Here is a 24,707-nt window from a genome sequence, read left to right as displayed (position 1 = left end):
TGTCTCTCAGCCCGGAGTTGATGGAGTGGTTCTTACCTACGATGCGCTTGAGAAAGCTATTGTGTGCTGCTGATGGATGGAGTTTGGAGGTGCAGTGTGGTCTGGCCACTTGGAGAGTTTAAATCAATCTGTTCATTTGTGTCTCTGTTGGGCTGATCATTGGAAAGTGCAAACAGTTGAGCGGCAGCAGTATGAACTGCCCTCATGCTGAACAGAACGTTTTCATTACAGTGCACTCCAACAATCTGAACGCGGTCTCTAGTTTCACTGGCCAAACTACGTCTGTACGAAAAAGACTGAAGATTAAGGTGCATCTATCTATGATTCACAAACACATCTCTCCAAAAAATCTCACAATTTGCGTGTTATTCAACCCTGTAAAAAAACAAAAAACAAAACAAAACAAAAATCAATTAAATTTACAGTAAAGAAAAAACAACAACAACAACAAAAAAACAGCTTGGTTGCCATAGCTTTACTGACAAAAAAAACTAAACAAAACAAAAATGATCGCCACATATTTTTAAAATGTTACGAGAACAATGTTACTTTGAATGGGTGACATCATGCATTGCAGAACTGAATTGTGGGTCCATTGCACTGTCGTTGCTTGCAGCAGAAGTAGGAAAATGTTCAACTTTTCAAGCGCGAAAGGCAGACGTCAGCCAATCAGATCACCTTTATGCAAATACCCTAGCACAGACGCTAACTAATCACATTTCTGCAACACCGGAAAATAGAGGAACATCAAAATGGAGGAAAAGGTTATCACTGCGGTGGGTAATCGCCCAGTTACTTAAGATCAGTCTTTATATGTTACAATACACCATCCAGCTGCAAGTCTGTGATGCTCTCCCCACTGACGGTGCTTTCTGAGAATCGAACGCACCCAACAGCAGCAGGCACTACATCGCCAGAGCTTATGCAGTGCATTAACAATAACTACACAAGCAATCGCTTGTGCGATCAAATCTGCATCCATTTCATATCACAAACTAGCTTTCAAAAGCTGGCTTTTAGTGTTGTGTTGTAGTCCAAGCAGGAAGTAATGTAATTGGCTGTTATCTCTATGACGGTCGCATCAGCACCAAGCTTCAGACACGCCCTCCATCAAGCATTGATTCCCCATGTGAATGCCCTGTTATGTCAGGTCAATGTTTATTTTCAAGCTTGTAGTTCATGTTTATATTTTGTTCCATGTCTACGATTATGTTCATAGTTTATGTTTTTGAATTATTATCATTTTGGATAAAACTGTGTTTGGGTTCTTTTACATTTTTATCCTTGTCTGCTTCAGGCCATCAGTGATTCAGAATACACAACCAGTCCTGAACCCAACCGTTTGAATTGTTCGTCTTCATCAGGACTCATATATACCATTTGGCAATCTCAGTGCCAGGCTTTCCTTTACGTCACGACTGCTCAGGATTCCTCTTGGGGGGGCTGTACATTTCAAGCTCTAATGGCTGCAGACCTCGGTCCACAACGGTCCTGACTACTCATGGCCTCCACTGCTCCACTTTACATGTCCAGACTGCTAAATCTGGTGCTCCTAAGTTCAGTGATCTCAAGTCTTGTGATCCTAGAGGTCATCCCACGGTCCTCTGTGCTTCCTGTAGTAGCCACCACTATTTTGTGTGTGTGTGTGTGTGTGTACTGTACACATTTTCCCAGAGACAGCAAGTCTTTCTGTGATCCCTATTACAGCCACGGAGACAGTCCATGCCTCCATGCCTGTACCACAATGAGCATAAAGGCCACTTCTGAACTCTGCAGGCTCTTTGTCCCACTGTCTCCACCCTGGCCTCATGCTCTGTCAGTTTTTCCCTGGTCCTTGGCCCAGCCATCTCCGTCTTGGCTCCATGCTCCGTCGGCCCTGCCCTGGTCCCTGGCCCTGTCGGCTCCGCTTTGGCTTCATGCACCATCGTCTCAGCCCTGGTCTTTTGTCCTGCCATCTGCTTGGCTCTATGCTCCACCATGGTCTCTTCCTCTGCTCTACAGTCTAGGCCCGCCTCTGCTTCATGGTTCAGAGCCTCGTCTGCTCCATGGTCTAGGTCAGCCACCATGCCACGAACCAGGCCCACTTCCACCTTATGGGCCTAGCCCTCCATCCCTCCCCATTGTCCTCCTCAGGTCCAACACCCTCCTGGACTTTTGGATTTGGAGTTCTGTTTGGGCATCGAAGCCCTCCGTTGAAATAGGGGATAAGTTACATCTGTTTAGACTTTTGTTCACGTTTCTTGTATTCTGCTCAAGTCATGTCTTTTATTTGAAGTTGCGTTATGCTGTTCCATGTTCCCTGTGTCAGGTCATTGTTTGTTGTCAAGCTCATAGTTCGTGTTTGTGTTTTGTTTCCTGTCAAGTTCATAGTTATGTATGTGTGTGTGTGTGTGTGTGTGTGTGTGTGTAAACACTGCTGTTCAAAACTTTGGGATCTGTTAGATTTTTAAATGTTTTAAAGAAGTCTCTTCTGTTCATCATGGCTACATTTATTTGATCAGAAATGCAGAGAAAAACACTAATATTGTAAAGTATAATTACCGTTTAAAATAATGGTTTTCCATTTTAATATGCTTTAAAATATAATTTATTTCTGTGATCCAAAGCTGATTTTTCATCATCACTACTCAAGTCTTCAGTGTCACATGATCCTTCACAAATCATTGTAAAATGCTTTTAAACAACCATTGTTTTAAATTCCAATAATATTTCACAATATTACTGCAGCCATGATGAGCAGAAAATACTTCTTTAAAATATACACACATATATACAGACATGTGTGATCCTTCAAATCATTTGTTACAGGGAGTTCTGATGGCACTCACATTTTCTTCAAAATACATGAATCTAGATTCCTATAATAAAAAATAATTTATGCTCTTCTATAGCAAAGTTTACATTTTCATTTATGCATTTAGCAGATGCGTTCAAATAAGTTTTAACAAACGAGGAGCATAAGCAATTAAAAGTAATATATATATATATATATATATATATATATATATATATATATATATATATATATATATATATATATATATATATATATATATATATATATATATATATATATATATATATATATAAAGGCTTTAATAATAAAGCTACAAATCAAACTAAATTATTCAACACTATAGCAGGAATTCACTAATTAACCTGCTGATGTCTCTAGATGTCTCTAACCCTGTGTCAGCATTGCAGGGATACATCTTGACATAAATATTCTTTACAGATATTCTGCTTTTATAGATGTGTGCTGATTATAGTTCGAACTGAGTATGCTCGAAAGTTAAATATAACACTATTTGACATGCTTACAAGTGAAGCACTATTTATTTATTGCAAATTGTGCAAGATACCAAGAATGTCAAGAGAGTCATGTTTAAAAATGCATTACACAAATTAAGCTTTAAATACATTACAGTGTAAAATGATTACAAATTATAACCATTTATAAATTACATGTTCACTTCATATTCAATTCAATTCACATTTTATTATTATTATTATTATTATTATTACATCTGTAAATTTAAAGAGAACAGAAATAAATGTAAAATGCAGAGGTCCTGTATATGGGAGTTTACTCTATAACTATAAACCAGGTAGCCTTAGATCGACCAATACACTTACATAGAACAGCTATCACACACACACACAGAGAGAGAGAGAGAGAGCGAGAGAGAGAGAGAGAGAGAGAGAGAGAGAGCGAGAGAGAGAGAGAGAGCGAGAGCTCCTGTCGGAGGCCTGGACAGATTGGAGTCTGGATTTGAGCTTGAGTTATTAAGATGTATCCGGTGGAGGCTGCTCCACAGGATAAGACCTTTACTGCAGAGTGCTCTTCACTTTGTGAATAATTAGGATAGGTATCCACGTCTGAGCGAGAAACCAGTGTGAGGCATTCTTGAAGTGCATTAGTGAAGTGTTCAGCACCATTCAGACATAAACACATGAGCCTATTCACTGCAGCAGATAGCCCTAGTCCTCCTTTATTATTAATTTTATGATTATTGCAGTTGGGGAAAGAACTGGTTTTGATGTTAAACCGCAAGGGGGATATAATATATGCTTTGCATTAAAAATGGTACAAGTAGATCAAGATTTTTATGTGTGTGTGTGTGTGAGAGAGAGAAGGGGGGGGGGTGACAATTGGTCAAAATAACAAAAAAAGATGCCATATTTTCAGACATGTATATATTCGTTTTAAGACAACACAATACCAATGTTTTAATTTCAAACGAGCTAAGAAATCAATACGTGGAATAAACCTGATCAGATGCTATAGTAAATAATTATATATTTATATATATATAAAGTTCTTAAAGATTATGTAAAAACAAATAATTTAATAAATAAAGACAAATACCGACATGAGATAGATAGATAGATAGATAGATAGATAGATAGATAGATAGATAGATAGATAGATAGATAGATAGATAGATAGATAGATAGATAGATAGATAGATAGATAGATAGTTTCTTTCAACCCCCCGGGAATCCTGTTACATGAATTAAATTAATTCCCTTTCAATTCATACTTTTTATTTCATTTGTGAAGTGGGAAGGAAATTTGATCAAATTTTAATTTAATGACATGTATTTACTGTGCATGTTAGTTGTTTTATTAATTAAACAAAATGTTGGAATCTGAACAATACCTGCACTGTTTCTGTAATAGAAATGCAGTTACGTTTTATTGGACACTTTCAATGAACAATGCTCATCTCCATCAGTATAATGAGGCAATTGTTACAGATATTGATCAGCGTGCAGCATTTACTAAATGAAATAACATCAGGTCTGAATGAATTGGAAGAGGAAGAGCAGACCATAATTTAGAACTGAAATGATGAAAACAAAGTCAGCAGATCTCAGTTGGCTGGACAGATACGTGTATTGTCTGCTGAGCCGCTCTAACGGCAGCACAATACTGCTGAACAGATCTCCACAAGCAGCACAGGTGCCATAATCACCCTGATCAGAAAATGGTGCAGCAGAACTCTCTGACTTATTTACATTCAGATGGCCTTTGGCGCAAGCGGTCACGCTTATACAGACACAAGGTCACTGCGGGGAGAACCAATGGCAGCTGTTCTGACTAACACAGAAAGATTAGTAGTGGATGTATGATAAAATTCTATTTCATCATTACCCAACAGAAAATATGAGAATAAGAGAATGTTTTGCTATAGTATGGCTATGAATAAAGTCACTCAGAAAAAGTAGTGTATAAACAATTTTCACCCAGAAATTGCTAGTAAATTTCACAATTACAAAGAAATAACAACACATTGAATTAATTGTGCAAAATTGAAGTATATACACTAAATTAATGTTTCCTTGCAAAACACACTTTAATAATCTTAGTTTCATTTACAACTTTGAAAAAATATTTTTACAGTGATACTGTGACAGTACCAAGACACAGTGAAAGTGTCACATGAATACTTTGAATACTGTGGTACTTTTAGGAATCAATTGATACCAGCTGCTGATTTCTATTTTTGTTATGACTAATATTTTATTACTAATATTATGAATGCATATTGCTCTTTCTGTTTTTTTAACCTGGGTTCTGGAGCGGATTTAGAGAATTGTGGGCCAAGTATATACAGGACAAATATACATTTGCACACATTTACCAAGATCAACCTTGAGGTTGTGATGCTTGCTGCTGCACAATGGTGCCCCATAGTTGTGTCCAATGTTTCTATTGTTTTCATGTACACATTATAATGGCTTTCTTTCATGTTGTAGACCACAAAATAGCAATTGTTTTACAGTTGAGATACAGGTTTTCACAAAACAAAATAAATTATAAAATTATAAATCTCACAATTGAGCCATTAAACCATTCTTTTTTAAAGGGGTCATATGATGCGATTTCAATTGTTCCTTTCTCTTTGGAGTGTTACAAGCTCTTGGTGCATAAAGAAATCTGTAAAGTTGCAAAGACTAAAGTCTCAAATCCAAAGAAATATTCTTTATAAAAGTTAAGAGTCAACCACACCCCCCTAAAACGGCTCATTCAAACATGCCCCCACATCTCTATGTCACTATGTGGGAAGATTTGCATAACTCCGCCCAAATGTTCACGCAAAGAAAGAAGGCGTAACTTTTATTCTTGCTGTTGCCGCCGCTGCCAAGTTGTGGAGAAGCTGTGTTTCATTGTGAAAGCGAAACTACTTAGTTTGACCTTCCAAAAGAGGACACAACTAGAAATCAGTGGTTAAGTTGTATTTCAACACTGTTCCAGAACAGTTCAGCCCAAATATTCAGATGTGTGCAGCACATTTTATGGAGGATGAGGACTGTTTCAAGAACCAGTAGCCTGCACTGCGTCTGTGACACAAAGGCTGTTTCTACTTTGCAAGGATAGTCTGGCGCTTCTGTCTCATAGCCTGTAAGTATGTTTTTTATAATTGGATAATTAGCCAATGATGATTCAAATGTGAGTTTTGAGCAGTAGAGTAGGCTTGTTGTTTGTTGTTTCTCAGATCACAAATGCAGACATGGTTTTATGTTTACGCAGTGCGATACGCAACACGTCAAAAGACAGTATAAGTCATTATAATCAGTAATTATGTCCCAACTGGATGCTACAAATGCCTCGTTTGTAATGGGTTTTATTGGTTTTGTATCATCTAGTGATGTCCGGAGCGTGAACACATCTTTCTATTAAACCAGATCTTCTTAGTGAACTGATCGAACCAGTTCACCAAATCAAACTGAATCATTTGAAACGGTTCGCGTCTCCAGTACGCACTAATCCACAAATTACTTAAGTTATTCGGTTTATAAACGTGCCTTACACTCCCTCTGATGTGAAATAAACCAATATCCCGAGTTATTCAGTTACTCCTAACAGTACATTGACTAAACAACTAAAAGAGAACCGATGATGGGATGTGCACGAGCAGAGCAGCTGGACTGAGTTTCGTGCTGCTGGCCTGTGAGACGGCATCACAGTATGGTAAGGGGCGTAACATCTCCGTCACACGCTTGAGGCATTGGGCTAATCACAAAGCACTGGTTAGCTGGCCAGTCAGAGCACACCTCGCTTTTTCAGAACGATGAGCTTTGTAAAAATCACGTTTCAGAAAGGCAGGGCATAGAGGAGAAACAATAGTGTACATTATATGGAAAATAATGTGTTTTTTGAACCTTAAATGCATAAACACATTGCATTACACCAAATACACAAAATAATGTTCTTTTTAGCAGCATCACATAACGGTTGTTCTGAATCATAAACTATTATATTAATTTAAAATGAGGTGGATTTCGCAATGGTCTGCACAAAAACAGCAGATGGAATTATTGCAAATGCACATTCATTCTCTGCCAGTAGGAGGCTTTTTTGGAACAAATATAGTGGTTTCCATGGTAATGGCTGTACAGGAAGCAGTGCTCCACTCATAAACGAAAATGCCATCGAAACTTTTCTGAAGACAGACGGTTCCATTCAGACATTCAATCATATTAATCTTTTATATTAATATATCAAAACCTGAATTATTGAGAATGAGAAAAGTTTGGAAAAAATATAGCCTATATTGATGAGGGAGGGAAGTCCACTGATGAGTTTCCAGCGTAAGCCTGTGTGCCTACGCTCAGCGCAATTGCCGCTCCGCTCTCCAAAGCACTTTCCAAAGGCTGTCTAATTCTAAACTTTAAAATACATTTATTTTAAGTTATTTTAACTACAAATTTAAATGAAACTGATAGAGAGAAGAAAAAAAGGATTTACAGACCTAAGGATTATATTTATATTATATTATATTGATCATTATTTGTATATATTTCTATATATAAATATATAGGTCAATATCAATATTGTCACTGATATCAAGAGGATAGACATGGACTCTTATCTGTGATTCTCACCTGAATGGTGGTTCCTGTGTGCATCACAGTTTCTCTCCTGCCATCTTCAAAGTGATGTCTTCTAGCAGTTTCCAACAATTCTCTCCAAGTTTTGTCCAGCAATCTCCTCAATATCCTCCATCTGCAAGAGAAAGGACATTCCCTAATCATCCTTATACCTACCTACCTCTGTTTACCTGAAATGTGCTGCTCTGGCCACAATCCATCCATCCATCCATCCTGCTGATCCCCTGTGTACCTGTAAGTAAGACACTCTTCAGTTCAAGTCACTATATTTGCTTCAGTTCCTCACCTTTGCACCATGCACCATTTCTGTTAAATAAAAACTGTCTGGGTTCATCTAACTTCTTGTGTGAGTGTATCTGTCATGACATAAACATGCAAAGGTACTAAAATTGGGAACTGTGGTTTGCTGCTGTAGTCCTGTTCTATAGCTGTGGAGTCTTAAAGTTTTAAACAGCTGAATTACTTGATTGTGATTTGTCAGTCATGGCAGTCTGAGGTCAAATACTGCTGTATAATGAGTGTGAAACTATAATTGACTGAACTGAATTTCTTCATAGCTGTGCTTGTTTGTGTTTCCTGTTCTTGACAAATATACATTTAAATACACATATTAACATTTCCTTTACAGAAACAAGAAGCCAAGCAAGTGGTGAACAAAAAGAGGAATCATCTACACAAACAGTTCTCTTGTGGATAACCTTTGACTATAGAGTCACTTTTTTCAAGCGTTATACAACTGCTGCTCTGTGTTACTACAGGTCTGGATGGGGGTTTATTTAACACTACACTAAACGACTTTGCCCATGGTTAAGTCAGGGTGCAGCCTCTCTGCTGTTTAAATCAGGTTAGTGTTACACACTACTATATCTACAATGACACTATTCAGAGAGGGTCTTCTGAGATACGAACCTCTTTGAACAGCCGTGCCTTGGGCATTTTAGAATTCATGGTAAATATGGGGCCCAATTTTGTGAAAATATAACAGACTGTTTCTGACAGTCGATTAGACATTGTGTATTACTAAAATTCTATCGGAAGGGTAGAAGTACTATGACTTCACAACTGCTTTTGACTTAAGCCTTACAGCATATGTTTTACTGGCCTGCAAACCTACCTGCAAGCACTACATACCAGAACATCATTATCGGCCTACATATCATTATGAACACTAAACATTACCAGAATCACCCGTTTTTTTTTTTTTTTTTTTTTAATCTTGGATTTTTGTGCTGCATAATTATCCAGTGTCTGTCATGGTATACCTCAAAATACTATGATTAAACCATCTGTGCAACACTGTGCCATGCTGTTACAATTCTACAGTATAAACAATTAAGTAAACACTCAAGAATATGCCATGAATCATTTAATTACAGTAATATATCACATAAATTTTAAATCTATCTATCTATTCAGCAAGGATGCATTAAATTGATGGAACGTAAGAGTAAAGACATTTATAATGTTACAAAAGATTAATATTGAAAAATGCAATTTTTTCTTAATGTTCATCAAAGATTCCTGGAGGAAAATTTTTTTTATATTGTTTCCACAAAATTTTTTAAGCAACACAATGTTCTAAACATATAAGAAATGTTTCTTGAGCACCAACTGATTAAAATGATTTCAAATTAATATCTGTTTTTGTAATAACAGTTATTTTTGAAATATTATTAAATTATTTTATTATTATTAATTTTATTATTATTATATTATTTAAATTCAAATGGAGTCTTGATATCCCTAAACTTTTAAATGGTATATTTAAAGTAAATTTTAAACATGATTTGGCCCAACAAATATAGTCAAACATACACACAGACACACACAAGCACATTCTTGTTGGGTTTCCAGGTTTTATGGGGAATTTAGATATAGATGTAATAATTTCTGTACTCTATAAACTGTGTGTTCTGTCAACTACCCCACCCCTAAACACAGCCCTCAGAGAAAAACTTGATGCATTTTTACATAAGGAAAAAAAAAAGAAAAAAGAAAACATTTAGTATAGTATGTTATACACAAGACTCAAAAATTCCCACAGCGTAGGAATACCTGAACCATGTGCACGCACACACACACACACACACACACACACACACACACACACACACACACACACACACACACACACACACACACACACACACACACACACACACACACACACACACACACACACACACGCCTTTAAACTGTGTAGGTTTATTAATTTGATCTACCTAGATTAGTGGTCTTAAATTGTTAGATTTGTGACATCAAGTGAGCACAACACCACTGCAGTGTATTACAGTTTTTCTCAGTGGCTTTGGTACATTTCTCGAATCATCCTTGACATTTGCAAAACAGTAAGTGCATTTCTCAAAACAACTCGTACAAATAGCAAAACAGCATGGATTACCTGCAAAAGCCAGTCTCTTGCTTGAAATCCTTAGTTTATCTCTCAAAAATAAATATCTGTATCAATGAACACGTCAGGGCCATCAGAATGACAAGTCCTTGTGTCACTGAGTTCGGATAAGACTTAGTCATGTTGTCAGTATAACAGTGTACTCTGGATGATGTTCTGATGTAAAGTATGGCAACATTTTGGATGACAGTTACTGTATTGAACAGTATGCCATATGCTTATGCCATATATCGATTTCAAAAGTACAAATTTACACATTACTGTATGTGGGATATTGATTGAAAGAGACTGGATAGAATTCCCAGTTACACTTTTACTAGTGGTCTGACCAAATAAATAAATAAAAAATAAATAAATAATAACACTGTTAAAAAAAAAAAAAAAAAAAACCCTTTAAAATGTCATTGTGATATAGAAAAGGAAAAAGAAATATAGGCACAAAGATGAAAATAAAAATAAGTCCACTGTCAGAATGTGTAACTATTGTGTTGTGCTCTGTCTATACAGTAAATGCTTTCCAACTGAAGATTCATGAGATGAACTTTGAGCTATTTCACAGAAGTTGTTTATCATTGCTTGATCTACATTCTCTTCATTAGTCAAGATTCACTTGCACAATTCATGCCACATTTACAAAAAGTCTAATAATAATGTGTAAAAAATAAAATAAAAAATAATGTAGTAATGTAATGATAATGTAGGAAACCGCAGATAAGTGCGCATAATCAATTGAATGAATGTACAAAAGCAATCGCAGCTTGTTCAAAAGAATGATAAACTGGTTTTATGATGTGTATAAATGACTAGATGATGTGGAGGTTGTACAAGTAGTTTTGAGAATTTCATTTCTGATTTGAGAAATGCACCAAAGTGATGGAGAAAAACTGTAATATTATTTTGGAAAGTTGGTAAGCAGGTATATTTTGCCTGCTTACAATCCTGATTAATATATGATTACCTGAGTTTTATTTATGTATGTATGTATAGACATTATGTATGTATTGATTGATTTATTGATTGCAGTTAGCATGACCTTATAATTTTTGGGTTGTGACCCACCAGTTGAGAAGCATGTCCTAGAAAGCCAGTTATGCTAAATTTATGTAAATTTATGCTAATTTTGTGAATTTTGGTCAACAAAAATCATATAGGCTACTAATAGTCCTTTGAAGAGTATACATTGTTTATACATGTAAATTAAATAAAACAAAAACAACAACAACAACAAAATCATATTAATCAAAAATACAGATCCTGCTTAATCATTAATATTCAGGCGTTTAAATTAGATATGTACATTACTGTAACATTATTCTGAGTCAGCCAGAACTTTATTGTAATAAGCAGCATCAGTTTATCAAGGTTTGATTTCTGCTGCCTTTGCTGTTTCCGCATTTGACGTTATATCGGATATTGTAGTCCACTAACTACATCTGAACCGTTGAAAAGGGGCGTGAAGTAACCTTACAAAACCACAATTCCCATAATGCACCGCGCCATGAGCCTGCCGCATGTACGCCGGTTGACGCTGTTCTGACGGGTCCAGCTGAGAGGGTCCACTTTACCTCAAACTCTTCACCGCTATCAACTTTAATTTATCCGTGGTCAGTCACCATTCTTATTAGTAGAAATGAACAATGTTTTTGTGTGCCGAGGCTGTTCATTACACTGATGTGAACTTGGAGAACAGACGCTAGCTCTGTTGTCATGTGCTGCTTATCTCTGTTTTGGTCAGGTTTGGCCAAATTTACACTTTATATCCTTTAGTTTATAGACTTTGTTTATAGACACTGTGTGTGTGTGTGTGTGTGGTTTCGTGAAGTGGTGTTTAATAAGTTATTTACATAATGAAGTTGCTGTAATCATACTGTGTTGTCATCATTAGATAAACAAACACGTAATGAGACATCTTATACGGATGTAGTTATTAAAATATCATCTATATCAGTATCATAACTTGTTAGATCAGCATTAAGCAGTTCGCAGTGTCTGACAGTCTTATACTTGCACAGACAGAAAGGATTGACACTTCAAATGAGATAAAATGCCATTTATTGTAATAGCACAAGCACACTTTTGAAGCAGTGTATTTCACAAATAAGGTTGGTTAAGTTTTAAATGATAAAACAGTAAGTATGTATACTAAAATGAAGACAATATATTGTGACAGAACAATTTTTGTTTCTCAAATGTTATGGAACAGATAATCAAACTGAGGGATCTGAGGAGAATTAACAAAACCCAGAATAAATTTGATTTTGGATGTCAATTTATGTAATTAGATTTTTTTTTTTTTTTTATTTTTTTTTTTTTTTCTCAGCTGTCTGTTGTGATTTTGTGTTGGGTGTTATGCACCCTAAATAAAATGAATTGATACGATCTATAGCGTCTGCTCCATTAAAGACACATAAAGGAGCTGTCTGTATTGACACTTGTCCTCATTCTCACATGAATAGGTCTGTACACAGACGACCATGTCTCCTCCTCGGCTCACTGGAGCCCTGCGCTCCTTTTCTAATGTCAGCAAACAGGAGGATTTAACACAAGACATTTATGATCTGAAGGTAAGACAACATGAATTCAACTGGAGCTTTGTTTAATGATTTGTTTAATATTTTGTCATATTTTAGTTTTGTATAACTAAGTTTTAATGTATGTTGAAATTTGGTGCATGCGTTAATATAGAAATCATCTGATGCAATCAGATGCTTGTGTAATTGGCTGTTTTTATTACAGCTAGTTCACCCAAAAAATTCAACTTCGGTCATAATTTAGCTGCTCACCCCAAGTTGTTCCAAACCTGTATGAAGTTCTTTGTTCTTTTGAACACAAAACAAGCTATATTGAAGAATTCGTCTAACTAAAGAGTTGTGGAAGTCAGTAGGGTTCATCTGCTGTTTGGTTATCTTCTTTTATGTTCTTGAGGGCGAGTAAGTGATTTTTCATTTTTGGGTGAACTATTCCTTTAATGGCTTTTATAATGTGCATGTATACACGCACACATGCACATACTGTACACAAATGTATTCTTAATTTGTAAATTATAGGACTGTGCAAAAAAATCGAATGCGATTTTCATGTGCATCTCATCAGTAAAGACGCTTTTGTAATTAGTAGTATATCTCCAGCACGTGCGTTAAGATCAGGGTTGCCAGGTTTTCACAACAAATCCTGCCCAATTGCTTCTCAAAACTAGTCCAAAACTAGCCCAATTGCGTTTCCAGGAGGTTCCCCGATAAAAATTGCATCCCGGGGTTAAAATATATGTTTTTTGGCAGAGTTGCCTTGGTAAAATTCGCATTTTACGGGCTTAATATCACGTTATTGGTATTGGGGTCGCTTCAACCCGTGGACATGAAAAACAACCACAGACTTGGCAACACAAATTGGCAACAAAAATTGGATTCAATTTTTATTGGGGAACCTCCTGGAAACACGATTGGGCTAGTTTTGGGCTAGATTTGAGAAGCAACTGGGCAGGATTTGTTGTGAAAACCTGGCAACCCTGATCTTAACGCACATGCTGGAGATATACTACTAATTACAGGAACGTCTTTACTGATGAGATGCGCATGAAAATCGCATTCGATTTTTTTGCACAGCCCTAGTAAATTATTGTGAATAATACTTTCATTGTTGAATGTTTTGGATGCATTCTGATGTGCTGATTTGGTGCTCAAGTAACATTTTTTTATTATTATCAAAACGGCTAAAAACAGTTGTGCTGCTTAATATTTTTGTGGAAACCCTGATATGTTTTTGCTTTGAATTGAAAGTTCAAAAGAAAGTAATGTATTCTTGCTGAATAAAAGTGAGAATTTCCATAGGTGCTGAAGCATATCTAGGGACCAGTAGGCCTGTATGAGGTTGTTTTTACCTGTTAACATCAGATTCAAATGAGACAGTGTTACAGGTGTTAATGGGGTCCAACATGGTTTGACATTTGTTAGCTTTCTGACAAAAAAAACAATTAAAATTCAGTTAATACAACTACTTCACTGAAATAAAAGATAGTTCCTCTTGAAATAGTGAAACAGGTTACCAGATCACTTGAAATCCAATCTTAAAAATGGATGTGTAACAGAAACAGCAATGTGTCTCGGCTGACCAACTTAATTCCAGGTTTAAACAGGACCATTTTAGATTTTAAACTTGCAGAAACTCAAAAAAAAAAAAAAAAAAAAAAAAAAGCATAGTACTACCCTGGCCCTTACAACACCGTAGGATTGTGATGGTGACTTTGCACGGGCAAGCTTAAGGAAATGCAAGAAATGTAGCTATTATGGCATTTTCTGGACAAGCAATGCCTAAACTGTTTTTATCAATCACCTGTAGTCACGTCCACTGCTTGGAACATAATCAGCAAAAGTTAGGAAATTTAACCAGAGGGTTAGCTGTGATATATGAATTAAAGTGGATTTAAGGCCACAGATATATCTGCAAAGTGCTGTTTTATGCTGATAATATCAGCCTACAGATTTATATCGCTTTAATTAATAGCCAAAACAGCTTTTGTCTCTTTCTAATCTGATGTCCTCTGTCTGTACTTCATTTAATCGTGTTTCTTTGACCTTGAGAGTGTGATTCAAGGTGTATTAAATGAGCTTTGACCGCTCTGTTTCTCTTTAATCTCTTTCTCTTGACTTTGTTTTTATTTGGATTTTGTGGAAGCAGAAAGCCACGCCTCAGTTCAGCGCAAATTCTTTGCTCGTCTCTAAATTCAGATTTCTTTTTCCAAGCCCTCACTCATAATGCTGAGTTTGAGAGTGCTCTGAAGTGCTGATACAATGGCGTGGTGTTAATTTACTTACTGACCTGGTGACACGACCTATTGAGCAGACATCACAAACTGAGGCCCTTATTCAAATAACCCTTTCACTGTACCCTTCAGCTGTGTGCAGCGGAACTAGTTTCAGTAATGTTTTAATGATTTCAGGTTTGCTAGTCTCACAGGAATGGGTGATTTAAAATAATTATATCTCAATGTTTTTCATCATTTTCATATTTTGTTATTTATATGGAGACCTTGATATTTATATGGAATAATTTTTTATCTCACAATTCAACCTGTTTTCTCAATTTCACAGTTCTGAGTTTATATTTCAGAATTATGACTTTGATCTTTAAATTGTGAGACATAAACGCAGTCTACATTTAGAAATGTATATCTTAAATGAGTCTATTGTGCTATCTTATATAGCAATTCTGTTTTTTTTTTTTTACTTTCACAAAAATAAAAATTAAAACTTAATTTCAACATAATTCTTACACATAATCTCAAATAACTTTCACATAGATCAAAAAATACATAAATGCTGTTTTCTGAATTTGTGTGCGCACCCGGAAACTGTACCCGAGTCTGCCTGAAAAGGATGGTCTGGGGCTCGAGTCATATGAACACAGTTGTACTAAATCAGCGTGACTGACGCGCTGCAGCAAAAAGAGAATTTATATTGAATTTCTCTGTACAGAAATTGACTCCCACATTCTTTTGAACCCTTTGAATTAATCAAAAAAAAAAAAAGTGATGTCTAAATATTTTCAGACCACTCATTTGCATACCAACTGACTAATTGTAATACTGTATAAGATTTCCACTCAAACTGAAAGCATAAATCTAGGCTATGTGCTGAAGGTTTCAGAGCAAAATGCAAAACTGACATTTCATTCACTGACGTGCTTCACTCGGCAGTGCTAAACCTGGTAGCACATATACTTACTTCAACCTGCCAAAATAAAAGCATGCTGAATTTAGGTTTGAAAACGATACTACAATAGTATTATCACACTTATTATTAAATTACAAAGCAATAATACTCTTATCACTGTTAATAATTATTTTACTTTTATATTTAATCTTAATGTGTCACATTATGTACAGTGTGAGTACCAAACCTAATCTCTGGGTTCTCTCTTGAAAATCAGACCAAAAAATTGTGTGTGTATAACCTGTGAATAATATTTCACAATATTACTGTTTTTGCTATATGTTTGATCAAGTAAATGCAGCCTTGGTGAGCATAAGAGACTTCTTTCAAGAGAACAGAACAGAACCCAAAAGGGTAGTGTACTTTATACATAATACATGGAACATGCGATGTGAGCACTTCTTTTAACATTTTTGAGTAAAATGCAAATGCATCAAATGCAACTTTTATTGCATCTGTCTTGTTAACATACTTTCACGTTGGAAGGCATTGCGAAACTAACCAAGTGATGCGGCCTTTAGGAAACTTAGTGGCAAAGTAAAAACCTGCCTCAGTCATTGCACATATATAGCATGAATATTCGGTATATTGTCTTGCTTGAATATAAATTTTTTTTAATAAACAGTGTACATTGAAATGTCCTTTCTGTTTGAATTAAAGTTTTTGTTAAATTTTGCAACTTTCTGCAGACCAAGCGCCTGAAACGGCAGAAAATATTTGCCCAAGATGGCCTGACATGGCAGAAGATAGTTCAGTTCTTCACCCAACATCTGGAGAAGAAAGATCAGCCGGCGGCCACTCATGAGTTAAAGAATATCCTCCAAGCAGCCAAACAGATCGGTAGGTAATTCATATCTTCGGTGTGTTTCATAAACAGTGATATAAGTGAAATTACAGTAAAGTGCACTTTGCAAACTGTCACAGATGGGCTCTTTCATTGCAGACAGCTTCATTGATTTTAATTGAAGTTAGTTTTGATGTGACAAACCAAATGCTTCTGGTGTAGATATTGTAACTGTAGGTTGTTTATGTTTACCAAACACATCTTAATGTGAGTATAATGATTATTTTTTGTTTATTAAAGGGGACATAACACACATTTTCACCTCATGTTAATCTTGAGTACCTATATAGTAGTATTGCATCCTTCATATCTCGGAAGAGTCTTTAGTTTTATCAGATTTATAAAAGAAAGATACAGCTTCACGATTCTCTACGAAAACAGCTGAGCTCCTGGAGGCATGCTGTGGGCGGAGCTTTAAACTTATTCGGAAACTTATTCAAACCCGGAAGGAGTGCATTTGGCACAGAAATACTCTGTCAAATGTCCAAATCGTTTGAGAATCGCATGACAATCCAACTATTTAACAGTGTAAATAACTCCAAATGCATGAAATAGCATTAGACCCCCCCAATCATATTTATTATTTAAAGCAGTTTTTTTTGCACTGTTGACAGACTACTAATTAATTTTTCTCATTATTGTATGAACATATGCCTATATTTTTATTTTGAAATTCTGGGTGGTGTGCTACTTGCAGTTATGTTGCTCGCATTTAAAAATGTATCAAGCAGTTATATTGCTTGCAAAATTGCTCATGTAAACTGTTTGTTGTCTTTTATGTATTATAGTTTGCTTACAAGTCTAAACATTTCTCATGCATGCTCATCTAATCAAAAGCTGGGGAACAAGTTAACTAACTTGGTCTGAACTAAAACATCAGACTGGCTTATTGAAAATGCAAATTCATTCTCTGCCAGCAGGAGGCGCTCTTGGAGCGGCAGAACTAGACGTTTCCCCAGTAAGGCCTGCAATCAAAGCAGTGCGGCGCTCAAAAGTGCTACTTTATCAGGCATCATAGGAAAGATGAAATGAAAATGACATCGAAGCTTTTCTGAAGACAGTCGGTTCCCTTCAAAGACACATTCATATAAAAACAGCTGCGCCGCATTTCGTTTTTGAAACGTGCAGTGCTCAAGTTTATTCAACGAAGTCAAATCATTTTGGAAAATCTATTTGTTTCTGTTAGTTTTGATATTGTGGTGGGCCGCCACAAATAAATCAATGTATGGGAAACACTGTAGTTATAGACAAATTGGGCGAACGCAGTTCCGTTACATGCAGCTGTGCGCACATTTTGGTGGCAGAAAAACACTGGGTACAAGTGGAGGGAAACGGGTAAAATGGAATAAGAGAAAAAATGTATTGTGCCTTTGGTTGTCCGAATTGGAATGCAAATAATTTTTATAGAATACTGTCATCAAAGAAGCCGTCTGAAGCTAAATGCAGACGTTTAAACAGACAGGCTATGGATGAAACCTGCTATGATTACCCTAATTTTAAAGCATAAATTTGATTTAAACAATAGGTCTTCAAAATATTCAGTTCATAGGGGACATATTGTATTAGTCCTGCAGTTACAGTATAAAATAGCCAACTGTTTAAACCTATAAAATTTACCTGTTTTATCTCACAATTCGGACTTGTTTTCGGAAGTTTCGGAAGTTTATATCTCCTAGTTGGGACTTTATAACTCAATTTAACTCAACAATTGCAATTTTGTCAATTCTGAGGGGGGAAAAACCCAGAAGTGTGGGATATAAACTCATGATTCAGGAACAGAGAAAATGACGAGTTGATTTTTCTTATTAGTATTGTGGCATATAATCTCGGATTTGGAAGAAAAAAGTCAGAATTTTGAAATATTAACTCAAAATTACCTTTTTTATTCTTTTATTCCATGGCTTCCATAGACTGCTTCTTTAAAACTGTCATTTTCTTCCGCCAGATTAGCCCCGCCCACAAAAAAACATCATCACTGTTTGCAAACACCAAATTGGTCTATAGGCATCTAAAGATTTATATCTCTTCAGTTTCTATTTACTATATGCACTCGGTTTCTCTACCTGTAGGTGTGTCAGGCCACTCCTGTCCATCCATTGAGTGAGTGTGTATGAGACGGCCAATCTGGTTTCTTCCGTTAAAGTTAACATTTTCAAATAACAATCATGATTCCGGGCAGTGAGTGACATTACATATTCAGATAAAATCAAATTTTCTCCAGTCATTGTTAAAAAAACAATCAAACTAAACTTGCTAGCTAGCATTAGTGAAGCAGTCAGAGGAATCTTTCTGCCTCCACCTAAGCTCCGCCCCTAAAAAACAGTTAACTGACCATAAAAAAAAATTCACTAGTAAGAAAGTTTTTAGAATTTATTCAAGTTATTTCTGCCTTAAAATGTATCCTAGACATCAGACAAACAGATAAAGAAGATCTAATGAAATAACACTTAAAATGTCATGTGATATTGAACACTTTGAACCTGCAATCACCAGTTTTGTTGAATGTCGGCTTCTCTTTTAGCAGCAATTGACTTGAAGGTATTTTGGTCTATTTTCCCTTATAAAACAGCTTCATTTCATTGATTTGTTTTTACATTTTTAACAGTCTTGAATAAACTTCTTGCTTCAGGTTAGATAATAATAATCAGATTCTTCTAAATTCTTCAAGCCTGAACATTGATTTATGCATGCTGAAGACTTTATCAAAGGTTTTGTAACCCTTTCGGGGCCTGTGGACATCCACGTTTCTTTGTTCAGACACTTGTGCTGGGAAAAAATAAGTGAAATTGTTTTATATTTTATAATTGAGTTCATCTTCTAAATTAAAATATATTTTGATGATTATTCATCTATGTAAAGAGCCCCTTATGCAGCTCTTCATATCAAAATTCAATTCTGTAATCTTTTACCATATGTCTTCTGGTAAAGGTTAACAGCCAACTGTGAAAATAGATTTTTTTGCAGTAACTTTGCTCTGGTTCATTTTCTGTCTAATACAGTGAAGAACTAATCAAATCCAGCACTGGTAGAAGGGTTACTGAGCCACCTTAAGGTCAGGATCATTTTCCACATGTCTTCAGCTCACTTAGCATCTAATGATTCGTGATTATATAGTTGTCCTGATGAATCTAATTCAATTTGATCCCTTATAGATCTGCTGTGGTTAAATAACCATGAATGAATCTTGAATCTTTCGCTTTCACTCCATTTAATCTTGATGTTCTGGTCCTGTCGTGAATATCTGGGGTGGGGTAGGAACTCTAGGCTGGAACTGGAGACTTATCCTTTCCTGAACAACGGCGATGTGTTGTCTGTCTTGTTCACTCTTGAGTAATGGCGAACTCCTAAGAACTTGTAGGACCATTCCACATTCATGTTCTTTATTTTTGATCTCTCTGCTTTGTGAAGTGGAGAGAAGACAGAATGGCGTTCTAAACATCATTGTGGAAAAGGGTCACCTCCGTGTGAATGTCTTTTGTAGGAACACATGTCTTTTGCCATCTGATAAGACAACTACAGGCCCTGTGGAGAGGAGGGCTTCTTATTGGCCACATATTACCTCTAATCAATGGAAACTCTGTTTCCTTCCGGAATCTCACTCCTAAGATTCAAGTGTGACTTGCCGTAATATTCTTGAAAGCTATAGAACTTTGGCCTCTCTATTACATTCTGTGTTTGAAAATGAAATTGCATGTTGCCTGCAGAGTAGTTTTGCTTCCACTTCTCTTCTGTTGAGATGAGACTGATGGTTTGAGAAATCCTCTTGGTTACTGGTGATCACATTGTGAGTGGGGATCTGTCACTGTCACCGGTTCACCAAGACCTACTGACAATATGAGGAATTTCCAACAAACCGTATATCAGGAAAAAATGTCATATGTTCCATATCTACTGATGTGGTTCAGATTTTATGTTGATGCAGGTTCTGTCGTTTCCCCTTTCTGATTTGCAAACTCTATGCAGCCCAAGATTTATTTTTGTCTGATGGTAATTTAAATGGGATCAATGATGGTTGCTTTTAAATGCTAGCTAGTGGAGTAGATCAAACTCTATGCAACAGAACTATTTATTATATCAATAACTAGAACAACAACAAAATACGCCACATCCATATCAAAACATTATTTAAACACACAACATATTTGACAAATCTTATATAAATTTTAAATTTACATTTTCATCATTAAAAATATATTTTATATAATATTAATTTATTATTATTTTCTTGTTTTGCTGTTTTGGAGCTTGCAAGCTTTTTCTCTTTCATCAGGAGAAATCTTGTGTCCAATGTTGAAGCTCATATGGTTTAGACCTGCATCACATGTGTAAGGGAAACAGGTCAATTTAGCTCAAAGGGAATCATTTAAGATTTTAAAGGGAATTTGAACAGAATCACTGTTTCACGGCTGATCACTGAAACGGCCAGCGATTCACTGAACGAGCCGTTTAACATCAAATCTGCGCTGGATATTAATATCCAAAGTATAGTGAAAACACATATTAATTAGCACAGTAACAAGATCGGCAGTTTAAGACATTAACTTGTGAGCGCAAAACACAAGATACTTCTCTTTTCAATATAAATAAGGCTTTATTAGATAAATCTAAGACATATAAACTAATCTAACACATAAGCACACACACTCACACATTCACACAAGTTGCAGGAGGATAGAAAGTTAGGGAAGAATGAGTTTAAGAGAATGAAAATGTGGAATCCCAAGTTTACAGCAATATGTGAAATTGCATAGACATGAACAACCATCAATCAATTAATTAACCCTCGCATTGAGTTCCTCAATGAGGTTAAAATTATATTAGATAACACCAGTACAGATCAGAGTCTCGAGGTACGTTACTTGTGATGCCTGTGTAACAGGGTTCCCTTTGTTGTCGCTGAAAAGGGGGTTTCCCGAGGTTGCTGATTGGCTGGAAGTTCAGTAGTCGTTGAAGTGATGTCTTGGGAAACCCGTGGTTGGGCGTAGGCTGACGATGCGGAGTTGTGGGCTGGTTGAAGTTGAACGGGCACTCGAGGTCAGACTCGGAGACACGGCGTTACAAAACTTAACTCAGAACACGAAACTCTCAAATGGAAAAGAAAAGAAGTTAAAGTAAAAGAACAGAAGTAAAGTTTGACGAGACTAGGTGGTGTTTCTTCTCATCGTGGCTAAGTAGCAGCAGGCGTGCAGGCCGAAGCACGCTGGAGCGGCGCTCGAAGAACGCTAAAAGTGATGACAAAGCATGACTAAAAGCAGCAGCTAAAAAGCAGGCTGAAAGCCGGCATGACTGATAGCAAAAGCTAAACGCAAGCTCAAAGCTAAAAGCAAAGTTTGATGGTGTCTTGAGTATTTAAACTGGCATTTTGGCCACACCTCAAATGTTGTCTTGACCAATTAGATATTGTCTTTTCTCGGGGTGTTGCAATGTTTGTCCCACCCATTCATAAATCATATGTTATCTTATCAAGCACGAGGTCCGAATTTTCCCGCTCTTGCAGGGTATAATTTGGACATGATTCCTATGACAAGAATATGATACATTTGACAAATAACTGATGGTCAGAAACGTTTCAAGCAAGAAGATTCGAACACACACATACTAAACATGAATATGATCCCTTAAGCAATTCAAGAGTTATTTAAAAAGACATACACAATAAGAGATTAGAAATATTATAATCAAATGTGTGGGTTCATGTATGATATGGAGTTAAGCAATGGACTGATATCCATTTAGAAGTCTTTTTTGAGTTCATTTTGGTGCATATATGCATTGGAAGGCATTCTCTGTGCCATTCTGGGGAGTAAGGATATGTCCTGTGAAGACCAGAGGGGTTAACAGGTCTCCTTAGGAATTTCAGTCTGGTTCTGCTAGGTGGGGGGAAGTCAATCCAACGATCTTGTTTACTCTTATGGCTTTACACGTGAGGGTCAGACTGTCCATCTCTTCGATTACTTGCCCCAAATTAGACAATCTCTTCTTCAAATTGAAATTGTCAATAATTGTTCTAATAGTGTTAATGTTGAAAGCTGTTCTGTGAAAGACGTTGGCTGGTTATCAGACTGTGGTGCTAGGAGTTGATTTACAACATCCTGCCTTTCTGTGGAATTCGGCTCATGTTTCAACCAGGCTCCCGATCGAATCTTTAATTTGTCTGGTTCACGCTACACATGAGAGAATTTGGAAGCTTAGCTGAGTACTTTACAGATCCCACCCAAACTCCAGTTTTTAAACATGTTGGAAACCTCATCACACTGACTATGGACTTAATGTTCATGCTGTTTTCTGCACAATATACGCACAATACATTTCACATTTCAAAAAGTTAATGAAAAAACTGTTCACTAAAAGAAAACCATTACATTATTTAAAACAAAATAAAATAAAACAATTCACACACTGCCAAACACAAGTTACTTCCTTTGTTTACTTATAATGAAAAAAAAAACAAAAAACAAAACTGATTTCTATAGTATTTTTGTCAACTGTTACAGACAAATTAGGCAGTGTAGAAATAATAAAAAATCCTTCTTGTTCTATTAGACAAACTGTCCTTACATCCCAACTGAGATAATATTTCACCTATGCATACCTTAAAAATGAAAAAATAAATAAATAAATCTGTCTTCACAGAAGTGTCCACTAGAAGCAACCATTTTTAATCTAAAAATGTATTATATACAATATCAAATAAAAAAAAAAGAAAATAAATAAATAAATGTTAAACTATTAAAAGGGTGCAAAAATAATGTGATTTTCAACAATTTCATAATTTTTGGTGAAAATAGGGCATAAACAGAGTTGACCCTGTGAAAGCTTACTCAAATTTAGCACAATCGCTCATGTGATTGTAGTTGGCCTGCCAGGCAGTACATTCATACCTTGTATTAACTGCTTTGACGTGATCACATGACTTGTAACGTGTGTAAGAATTCAAGACTTTGTGTCCAAACTCACACAGTATAAACACATCTCATGCAGCTGACAATTCATTTAGAATGAAGGGTGGGCCAAAACATGTGTGGCTACTTTTGACAACAACGGGAGTACAGTCCCTCAAGTCGACACACCTCAAGTAAACACGGGAACGAGAACATTCAAACTCATGCCTGCTGGCTTAGTTGGGATTCATACTGGGCATCTTCCTGCTTGAGTTTTCATTTTCACAGTATTGCTTTTTTAGCTGCTGCAATATTCTTTATCCTGAGGTCCTTCAAGTTCTTTGCAGTCTGCCTCTTGTTACATAAAGTACACTGTAGAGTCTGCAAACACTGTCCAGCACTGAGTCCCCTAATGTTCTCGTATGCCACAACTCAGATACAGTACCATGTCTCTGACTCATACAAAGTCTCCTTCGAGCCATTTTTCACAAGCACTTCTTCAAAGCATGTATTAAAGGAATAGTTCACCAACAATGAAAATTCCCACCATCATCATTGCAAAATAACTTGACTTACTCTCTCTTGTTGAACTCGAATGGCGATTTTAAGTATATATTCTTACATTTTGGCTTAAATATAGTAAATCACTGTCTGTTCCACACAAAGCTACAATATGGTTTCAGAAGACTTGGAATGTATAAGCGGTGCTTGTTAAAGCAAGCATGATAATCCATAACCTGGGAGCAGGTGCCATTTTACAGATACTTGCTATCTTTGCTCCTAAATGAGTTTCTGGCAGAAATGTTTATTAGGAAGATAGAGGAGTTTAGCATTAATGTGTCTGTAATTTTGCTGCAATGACCAATAAAAAGCCACCTAGCAGTTTCCTAGGAACCACCCAAAAGACCCTAGCAACCTTGTAGCAATATGATAAAAAAAACAGGAATTTTCTCTCTCTTAATAAA

At 36.2% G+C, this 24,707-nt stretch overlaps 1 protein-coding gene across 1 annotated transcript in view; it reads left to right on the top strand.

The window, feature by feature from the left end:
• The first annotated feature begins 11,788 nt into the window (after window positions 1-11,788).
• ascc3 (activating signal cointegrator 1 complex subunit 3) overlaps window positions 11,789-24,707 on the top strand; it is a 168,847-nt gene continuing 155,928 nt past the window's right edge. Inside the window, exons 1-3 of the mRNA XM_042755765.1 lie at window positions 11,789-11,913; window positions 12,766-12,873; window positions 16,707-16,857. Coding sequence (XP_042611699.1) covers window positions 12,784-12,873; window positions 16,707-16,857 — 241 coding nt within the window. The 5' untranslated portion in view covers window positions 11,789-11,913; window positions 12,766-12,783. The remainder of the gene's footprint in view (window positions 11,914-12,765; window positions 12,874-16,706; window positions 16,858-24,707) is intronic.

The sequence above is a fragment of the Cyprinus carpio genome, unplaced genomic scaffold, assembly GCF_018340385.1.
Source record: "Cyprinus carpio isolate SPL01 unplaced genomic scaffold, ASM1834038v1 S000006746, whole genome shotgun sequence".
NCBI lineage: Eukaryota > Metazoa > Chordata > Actinopteri > Cypriniformes > Cyprinidae > Cyprinus > Cyprinus carpio.
This window is presented reverse-complemented; position numbering and strand designations above follow the sequence as displayed.